The following is a 10,277-nucleotide window of genomic DNA, read 5'->3' on the forward strand; positions in this document are numbered from 1 at the left end:
TGTTCATTATATAACAGCAGACCTATACAGCCAGGCAGCAAGAACAGCTGTTCAGAAACACCAAAGAAATAAATAACAAATACATATATTTCTTCTTCTTCTTTGCAAGCTACATATTCGTTGTTTAAGACAATACAATCAGTCAGACCTACAATTATCGTCACTGTTTGATGAACACTTATTTACAGCTATGCATGACAGCACATCCCAGTGACCCCGGGAATGCCACTGCACTAAAAGTAGCTGCTAAATGTATTTACAGACAGCATCGTACAGGTAATGTCGCCGTTTGTTCTGAGATCAGCTACCACACATAATTTTTTTTAAGGATTTGAGTGTTAGAAAAAGAAATCCCGATGGTTAATTTTATAATCCTGCTACCCCGGGCAGTTTATATATATGATCCATATAATGAGTTTTGTCTACAGGTGGGTGGATCCAAATATTATCTACTGATTGGAAGGTTAGTGGTTCAATCCCTGGCTCCCCCAGCATGCCACACATTTAGTATCCTTGGGCAAGATACTAAATGTGTGTGAATGTTAGCTTTGAAGCATAGAAGATATGAATGGGTGAATGCGGCATGTTGTATAAAGCCCTCTGAGTGTTAGGTGGTGGCTGTGTGCGGACAGGGATAGGACCCAAGATGCAGACTCCAGAGACAAACCTAAACCTAAACCAAAACAGCTTTAATGCTGAACGCAAACATAACATAACTGGAAAAAACTCAAAATAAACTAACACCGGTGGACTGGCAAAACACACAGCAAAATAAACGGTAGATCGCGACATGGACACAGAGAAACACAGGGCTTAAATACACAGAGGGAGCAATCAGGGAATGGGTAACAGGAGGGAAACACAGCTGGGGGAAATCAGGCCTAACGAGACCAGGGGAAGCAAAACCAGACACATAAACATCAGACATGGACTTCCAAAGTAAAACAGGAAACATAACACAGACTCACAGGCAAGCACTAAAACAAAGGGAACAGAGACGTGGGACCAGGGCAGACACAGACACTGACTGGACGTGGAAATACAGCAGACAGGGGAGACAGCAACAAAGGAACACAGACAGAAAACCAAAACACTAAAACTCTAACCAAACCCCACCCAGAGGACCTTAACTAAGAAAAACCCGTAAAGCAAAGCTAGAATATAATAAAATAACAAAATCAAATAACCAGAAACACAAAACACTGGGTCACCGACCCAGGAACCCTAACACTGAGTGCTCCACGAGAACAGAAAAACGCTAAATCAGTCAATTTACCACGATACCAGCGCTGGCATTGGTATCGATACTAGTGCATTAGGACCAATACTTTGTTTCTATCCTTTAAGTTTAGGATGCAGCACACTAAATTGTGGTAAATGAATCGGGGTTTGGTTTCTTGTTTTTTTGATATATAAAAATATACCTCAAACATTCCCCATATTAATGACATTCATCTCATAATTCATGACATGTTCTCCCCTACATAAACTGTCTTTATAGGCTGAATGTATCAGTAATACTTGCTGTGTATTTATGTACTTTACAGTGTAGCACACCACTGGTTAAAGAATGATTAACGCGTGTAAGAGGAGTTCGGGAAAAGACACATTATAATCTATTATAATAAGATTTTTATTTTGAATCTAATTAAACTGCGAGACAAATTATTTCAGCTTGCAGCAGGAATACATCGCTCCATTTATGTTTTATCTATTTGTTAATCATTACAAATATAACCGTTTTGTTTGTTTTTTTTAATAATATTTCTTACGAAGCGGGTGACGTTTGAGTCTGACCGCGCTGGTCAGCAGTTTAGCGTCGGTGACGTCAAAAGGAGGAGAGACTTTCGACCAATCAGAATCGTGGGTGCTGCTCATCTTCTGTAGTGTTTATAGAATGGGGAAGGTGAGCAGCTGCTCGGGTTGTGGTGATTAGAGGAGTTTCACATCTGGGTTCGCTCTCATTAACGTCAGAGAGAGAGGCTTGAGAAGAGAGGACCTGGCGGTTGAAACGAGTAGGTATTCAGGAAATTGTGCTGCCCGCAATTTTACATTTCTGTCAGTGTCGGTCAACCCGTCCCGCAGGAGCGGACGATAAAACATCAAGTTGGCTGGTTTGACTAGCTTTAGTAAAGCTTGTATTGCATGCTAACAATATTCGCGAGCGTCAACAGGCAGATTTAGTATCAGAGTTAGTGCTAGCGGTGTATGATATTAACCCAGGTAGCGTTTTAGTTCAGCGAGCTCCATGAATTAGCCGCTGCCTGTCTCATTGAGGCTTGATGCCAGCTGGACGGGAGCTAACTCATGTGCTAGCTGCGTGTCCGTGTCATGTGAGAGTGATGTGTTTGCCCACTGGGTTTGTATTGTCAGTCAATATCAGCATCGATGTTAGGTGGCACAGCAGTGATGTGCTAGCTTGTCTTCCTTGTGTGTTCTCAGGGCTTGTCTCGTTTGTTCAAGAGCTGCCGCCGGTTCTTTCCCTTGTTTTAATGATTAACCTATTTGCTTCCGTAGGATGGAGAGCGAGGATGACGCTATTCTCCGGCTCCGCAGCCGAGCCATTCCCACGATGCCTACCTTCCCTGACTTGAAAAGCTCTTTGGATGGGGAGCTCAGTCCGGGGAAAGGACAGCAAAGCAGTGAAGACAACCACATCACCAGCAATGGTGAGAAAATCTCAACTCCCTCATTAGTGGGGCCAGCCGAGAGGGCAGTGACCTCTGATACAGTGAATCTGTTGACTCAACAGCTCAAAAATCATCGTTTCAGTAAATTTCCCCTCTTGGGTCAAACGTATGACTAACTGAAAGTTTCATGTGGGATTAGTTCCTCTTAAGCAATCATCGTGATCTCTGGTTAACCCGGGCAAATGACGCCCAAGTTAGTCATGATGATCCAGTAAAGACAAAATGTAAAGGTGAGAAATGAAATACTGGTCTGACACCTACCTCGGGACTATATTAGTTCTTTGTATGCTTCTACGAAAGAGCTAAACACAAAGCATGATAATACAATGCACGTCTTTGTGACAACGTCAGCTATATTGTTGACTTTTTCTTGCGTGATGGGTGGAAAGCTACTGTGCTTAAAGTCATTTGTGTGCCTGACCTCAGTTAAAGTAAACAAACCTATTCATCATCAGACAGCTGTAAAGCCTAATGACCTACAGTAACCTTGACCACAATTAATTGCATTTGCTTAGCTTTCCGGCCACAGGACATGTGATTGTACTTGTTGCATGTTGTCATAGGTGTGTCTCCCTTTGGATTTTGCAACTTTGGATTGGAGACTGAAGACTTGTATGATGTAACTTCTGCTATGTCACAGACTGTAGCATTTTACAACACAGTAACCAAACCCACATTATACCGTTTTATTTATTTTACTGCCATTTTTAGTGTCAAAATACAGATATTATTACTGATAGTGATAGGAAAGTTTTGTACAGATGACATGATTGATTTAATTGACACTATTGCTAATTGCTGTGCCCAAAAATCAGAACTACATTTTAAAATAAGAAGATTACACATATGTTTTGGGGTTGTTGTTTTTTTTTTAACATATGTGTGTCTCATTCAATTTCAGGGAGGATTGAAGTGGAACACGTCATCAGCAAAAAACTACAACTGAAAAAGAAAGCAGAGGTTAGTAGTTTCTTTAAGAAATGACTCAACATCATGTCTTTTTTTTGGGGGGGGCTTTTTTAAAATTGCTTACTTAAAAGTGTACTAAGGAAATGTGAGCAATAGTGGATTTCTTGCAGCTGATGTATTTCTGGTCATTAACCTGGGCCAGGACATCCCTGCGGTTATTTATTTGATGTCTTCTGTTACATTCATCATTTAAACCATGCAAATGTGAATCCTTGCTAGAATGACCACCATCATCTGATCCCCCCCCCTGAAATGCTTGAGCAAGTATTCTGATCAATTCAGACCTCTTAAAGGTTGAATAAGAACATCGCACACTTAGACGCTGGACAACACTGCAAGCTATGTCTCTAATGTTTTTCACACTTGCTGTGTGTTTAAAATGCAGCGATAAAAGGCACTGAATGTGTCATAATGATAACGCAGAGCTGTTGCTTTTGTGCACAAACTTGGGTTTGAATTTAAGATGCAGTCAACGGTGCAGTAAATCCACTCTTGGTGAGGGCATATTTATAATATGTAAAATCAGTCGTTAAAAGTAGCTGTAAGGTGAGAAACTAATTTTGCATATACAGAAAGAAAATAATTATTGGCACAGACTTTCTATATTTTGTAACTTAATAACAATTTCCGTGTCCTTTTCTGTTGCCCAGTACTTGAAGAGTGACCTGATGCGTCAGTTTGACACGCAGGTCAATGATTTTATGGACAGTCTTATTGAGGAATCGACCAGCCTGGAGCCCGCACCGGTACCTGCTGTATTTTCACCTCCAATGTCAGACAAGGAGCGGAGCAAACTCAGGTACTGCAGCTTACTATGCTACCAAATGAAAAGCTGCATCTGGCGTTTGGTTACAGCAGATGCTAATGCCCTTCTACTTCCCACTCTCGTGTTAAAAAGACGACAGCTCATCACTGTGTTTTTCTGCAGGCACTTTCGTCCTCCTCACGGTGAGGGAAAGCTGTTTGTAAGCCGCAGATCCCTCCTAGAGTAAGTTGATGCAGTATGGATACTTTATCACTCGTGTTTGCGACGGTGCTGTTGAAAGATGGTTTGTTGACTTCACAGTTCCTCACTTAGTCTTTTGTTTTTCCTCACAGTGAGCTGTTTGAGGTGAACCACATCAGGACCATCTACCACATGTTCATTGCCCTGCTCATTCTTTTTATCCTCAGTACACTTGTGGTAGATTTCATTGATGAAGGCAGGTAATATAAACCTGCTATGAATCGTTTCTCTTTTGATTCTGTGTTATTTGACTGTCTATTTCTGTTGCTTTTGTTGATAGACTACTGATGATTGCTTTCTCTCCTTCTGCCTTAGACTGGTGTTGGAGTTTGATCTGCTGGTCTATGCCTTTGGGCAGTTCCCTCTGGTGGTGTGCACGTGGATCTGCATGTTTTTGTCTGTGCTGTTTATTCCCTACACCCTGTTCTACCTGTGGGCACAGAGCCACTCTGGCTCCCACAGCCATCTCAGGTTGTATTCTTTGCTGCTTGGCACTTTATTCCTGCTCTACCAAGCTCTGGGTCTAGGATTCCTGCCCACCTATACGGTGGTGACCAACAGTTTCCCGCCTGCGTCCTGCTTCATCATCATCCTGGAACAGGTAGATGAAGAGTCTAGTCTCTCTTCTGATCAGAATGGCTTAGTTTACATTTGTGAAGAGTCTTTGCATATATCTTGACATGCATAAGGCTGCCCTTTGAAATGTAGCTTCTTTGATTTGTATCTATTTTATTTGTATCTATTTAAGGTGCGTCTAATGATGAAAGCTCACTCATTTGTCAGGGAGAATGTACCAAGAGTCCTCGCATGGTGTAAAGAAAAAAATGGTACTTTTTGAATACAACCAGGTTTCCATTTACATTTATTATCAGACGGTGTGCTCACCTTTCCTCTCTGATGGCTTTTTGTTTGTTTGTTTGTGTTCATATATTTTCACTGTCATCTGCAGGCCCTGGTCCAGTGGTCCCTCAGGTTTCTCAGTATCTCTACTTCCTGTTTGCACCCACACTCATCTACAGAGACAAGTACCCCAGGTACTGTGTTTTGTTCTCTCTCATGGAGCATATATAGAAGCCTTTTTTTGTTTTGTTTTACAGTAGAGCTGTAAAAGCCCCTTTCCTTTCTTGCCTACTACAGGAATCCGGTGATTCGGTGGGGCTACGTGGTCTCAAAATTACTTCAGGTACCAACCTCTGACACATTTATAGCAACTTCACTTAAATGTCCAAGCAGCTCATTACTTTTAAATTACATTTACTTTCTTGACCACTCCCACTCCGCAGGTACTTGGCTGTCTGTTTTATGCCTATTACGTGTTTGTGCGGCTGTGCATACCTCAGTTTCGCAGCATCAGTCTGCAGCTGTTTGATCTGCGAGCCATGGTTCTCTGTGTCTTTAACTCAATCTTACCAGGTAAGATTAGAAACAAACTTTTGTGAAAACCTCATGTTTTATTTTTGATTTTATCTTTTCTCATATTTGAAGGTGAGAGATGTGTTATTGCTGTTTGTTGACCAGTCATGTGTTTTTGGCAGGGGTGCTGGTCCTCTTCCTGGGATTCTTTGCCTTCCTCCACTGTTGGCTCAATGCTTTTGCTGAGATGCTTCGGTTTGCCGACAGAATGTTTTACAAGGTACTTGTTTTACCCTCGTTTTAAAATTTGGACTAAATCTTCTTTGTGCTCAGTGTTTGACTCGTGTGATTTTGACTACACGTTACAGGATTGGTGGAATTCGACCTCTTTTGCCAATTACTATCGCACTTGGAATGTAGTTGTCCATGATTGGCTGTACTACTACGTTTACCGGGACTTCCTGTGGGTAAGTGGCTCTTCTGTTGATGCAGCAGAGACTGTAAAAGCACACAATTGTAAAAATGCACCAGCAGTCTTCATAAGTTTGCAGCTTGTTCAAAAATGTCTGAAATAAATTAATGCTAATGTAAGTGGAGTCAGTAATTTACTGAGTTTATTTAGCAGAGATGGAAAGGACACTGTACTCATAAATATACATGGATTAGTGTGTAATTATGTCTTCCAATAAACTGATGCATTCTCATAAACTGTCAGTTAATGTATTAAAAGTGCATAATGGTGGATTTGTGGTTTGTGGAAGCTGCCATGTTCCCTCACAGTATTTGAATACAATGGTTGGGAAAGACGTCTCCCTTCTGAATAATCGTGTTTTACATATGCGGTTAGAGGATGGCCACATGCATAAAAGTCTCTGGCGTTTGTGTGCCATGGATGTAAATTCATGTACGCACCTTCAGACATCATATCTGTGGCGTTCCCTTCACCAAAGAAACAAAAGCGCGAAGGAAAGAGACGCCACCCACCGGCATATTTTTAAATTGTCAAACAACGGGGAATAAACATGCTTGTTTATTGGTGAAATTTCTTATTGTCAGCAGATTACACATATATTCATCCTGGCTAAACCTCAAGCAGCTGTTTATAGGTAGGGATGGGTACCGACATAAACGGTAGTAACCAGACCGAAAAGCAGCGCACATTTTGGTGCTTTTTTTCCCTGAGATGTCACACACTTTGAATTCCAGCCAATCATTTTACCTTTCCAAGGATAGTAGGCGGGCCCAGGTACGTAGGTTCTTTTAGAGCAGAGCTACAGATTAAAAATGCCCAAGGCGAAGCGGTCAAAAGTCTGGCTGTACTTCACAGCAAAAGATGCAAACTCAGCAGCAACAAGTGCTTTAAGCTGATGCTGTGCAAAGGAGGTAACTCCTCGAATCTGATGAAATTTGGCACCGTTATCGGATAAAACCTAAACGATACCCATCCCTATTTATAGGTTGACATTATGCCAGGTAGTCTTGAGCTAAAGTGTCCTAAAAATCTGACTTTGCCTCTGTTAAACAGTTGGATTGCATTCTTGCATTCTGAGTTTATTCACTAACAAAGTCCAGTGACTGACTAAAACATGTTTGTCGAACAGCAATCGTCAGAGCTTATATAAACTCAGACTGCAGTCTGTAATCCAGTGGCATCCAGCAGTGAGAACTTTACACGCTGTACTTTAAAAAACTTTCAAACTTAAAGTGGATTGTGCGTTTTGTTTTTTTTAACATTTGTGTTCATGTCTCTGTTTCCAGATCTCTCAGAAGCGCTGCCGACCAGCCGCCATGCTGTTCGTGTTTACAGTGTCTGCAGTGGTTCATGAGTACATTCTTGCAATTTGCTTTGGTTTCTTCTACCCTGTGCTCTTCTGCCTCTTCATGTGCTTTGGAAGTAAGAGACTTTGTCGCCTTTAATAAAAATGATATTACTTGAGTTGTACTGCATCAGATGATTGTGGTATCATGTCTGGGTCACGTAAACCCAGTCAAGTTAAATCTGTATGTCAGTTTTTCATTATCTTCTCTCTTTGTCCTCTCACAGTGATGTTCAACTTCATTTTGCATGACAAAAGGAAAGGCCCCATCTGGAACATAATCATGTGGACGTCCCTGTTCCTGGGTCAGGGAGTCATTATCTGTCTGTACTCTCAGGAGTGGTATGCCCAGCGCTACTGTCCCCTGAAGGAGGTACTGCTTATAAAAACCACATGATGTATATTCTTTCCAAAGATGCAGTGAAATTCAGTTATTCAGAGTGAGAGTAGACACAAATTCAGCTTTTAATTGTTATTTTTGTTCCAGCCTTCCTTTTTTGAGCTACTGAAGCCTCGCTCTTGGAGCTGTGAGAGGCCTGATGACAGACTCTGATGGGCTGTGACCTACAGCTGAGCTGCTGGGACGACGATTATTGCTGATCAGTATAAATGAGACCAGCCTGTCTGCTACTGTCACAACTTCTGTACTTTGTTTTATTTAAGGTTCATAGTTTATTTGAATGTATGGAAAAAGTCTCTGCCAAAAAAAAGCCAGCAAAGTTATAATGATGCCTTATTTGTTTTAAGTTATCAACTCCAAAACAAAATCATCGTTCACACAACAGAACACGTGGACTCTTATTTTTATTCGTTCCTTAATCTTCTGACGTTTCCATATTCCCCTTTGCCTCGATAAACTGTGAAATCACTCCTTGTGCCATTATGAATGTGGCAATAGTGACATAGCAGCTGAATACAAACATTATTCACATATGCAGTAAAGTCTAATATTTAACAAGTGTTTACAGTTGCTACTCTACTGAAGGACAGTCGGTGTCACAGGATCAATGATATCTATTTCAGTGCCAATAAGAGTCAGTTTGAAAAAGACTGCCACTGTTTGCTGTTTTGTATAAAATCTTGATGTTTCAGTCAGTTAAAGAGGAAAACAGCGGGGACATTTCACTCACTAAGAAGTGGACCTGTGCAGAGTTAAACGCACCTAAGCTCCACATTTCCCGTTTTTCTGTTGATTTCCATGTATCAAGACACAAGTTGGAAGCAGGACATGCAATAATTGTATTTATACATAAAATTGTAGTTATAATCTAAAAATTTTGATCATGCACCGAATGTAAAGTGTGAAAGCGGAGCTTTATGGATCTACTAATATTGTGTGACTGGTGGATGTATTAATGATTAAGTTAAACAGGTTTGAACATACAATAACTGTCACTGAGGATAGTTAAGTGATGTGTTTTGTTCCGTGTTGCACAGTGATTTCAGAAATGTCTACTTCTGTAAAACTTGCAGTTGGCTGCTAAAATGTTTTAACACTGAGGTTGGAAGGACACTTGATCAGCACTAAGGGCTAAAACATTGTTATTTAAAGTGCACTGTTATGCATTTTGTTCAAGCCATTTCAGGTTAGTCAGACTTGGTTTCTGCTTTTAATTTTGAATGGGTTTCAGGCACTATTTGCATTATTTTGAATCAGCGGTCGTTACACATTGAAATGCATGATGACTGTGTTTATTTGTATGAATGAGGCCTGCCATACAAAGTTAAACCAGCAATAGAATGTGCTCTTTTAAAAAGTAAGTGACCACAAGGTGGCACTGTTTTAAAGCGTTTATTTTTAATCTCTGCACATTTTAGCGAGAGATTTCCAGATTTCTTTTCCAAAATAATCAAATATAATCACAAGCAAACTGTTGTTAATATGCACAGATAACGCAGACATTTTCAGGAAGCTTTCACACAGCTTCATCCCTTTACGATTTTATGAATAAATAGAATATTTATTACAGTGAAAGGTCAAATTGTATAAATCCTGTTTATTTGCATAAGAGGTTTATTTTCGGGGACCAGAGCTTTTCCTACTTACTGTGGTGTTTGTGTTCATTGTTATGTCTTCTGGCATTGAATCGACATGGGTATCGTGTCACGTGACATTTTTATGAATCATGTCTATCTTTGGATTGTAGACAAAGTTTTGATTCATTCTTTGCGCATCATGTACAAACTGAAGAATTTAAATAAAATGAAAGTATTTTATTTACACATTTTATTCAAGTGTATGTAATAGCCCGTGTGGAAAATAAATAATGTCTTTATTGTGTTGATTTACATGTTTAAATTTCAAATACAGGTGTCTACGTTTAAATAACCTCTTGAAATCTGAAGAATATATGAAAAGGTATGCTGTTATACGTGTATTGACTTCAGATGTTTGAGCTGTATTTTTTTAATAAAGGAAATATATCCGTTTAATATTGATGA

At 40.2% G+C, this 10,277-nt stretch overlaps 1 protein-coding gene across 1 annotated transcript; it reads left to right on the top strand.

The window, feature by feature from the left end:
- The first annotated feature begins 1,870 nt into the window (after positions 1-1,870).
- soat1 (sterol O-acyltransferase 1) lies at positions 1,871-10,268 on the top strand. Its single transcript, XM_086284151.1, has 16 exons — positions 1,871-2,015; positions 2,518-2,669; positions 3,592-3,650; positions 4,310-4,458; positions 4,588-4,647; positions 4,758-4,865; positions 4,981-5,266; positions 5,414-5,492; positions 5,615-5,699; positions 5,803-5,848; positions 5,949-6,078; positions 6,201-6,298; positions 6,387-6,485; positions 7,777-7,912; positions 8,063-8,208; positions 8,323-10,268. Exons 2-16 carry the CDS (start codon positions 2,519-2,521, stop codon positions 8,386-8,388), a joined length of 1,698 nt encoding a protein of 565 aa, XP_086140277.1. The 5' UTR covers positions 1,871-2,015; position 2,518; the 3' UTR covers positions 8,389-10,268.
- Positions 10,269-10,277: the final 9 nt, after the last annotated feature.

This window comes from Aulonocara sp. 'chitande type north' Nkhata Bay, linkage group LG23 (assembly GCF_057382095.1).
Source record: "Aulonocara sp. 'chitande type north' Nkhata Bay isolate Kocher_YH1m ecotype deep benthic linkage group LG23, A_spYH_male_GT1.1, whole genome shotgun sequence".
NCBI lineage: Eukaryota > Metazoa > Chordata > Actinopteri > Cichliformes > Cichlidae > Aulonocara > Aulonocara sp. 'chitande type north' Nkhata Bay.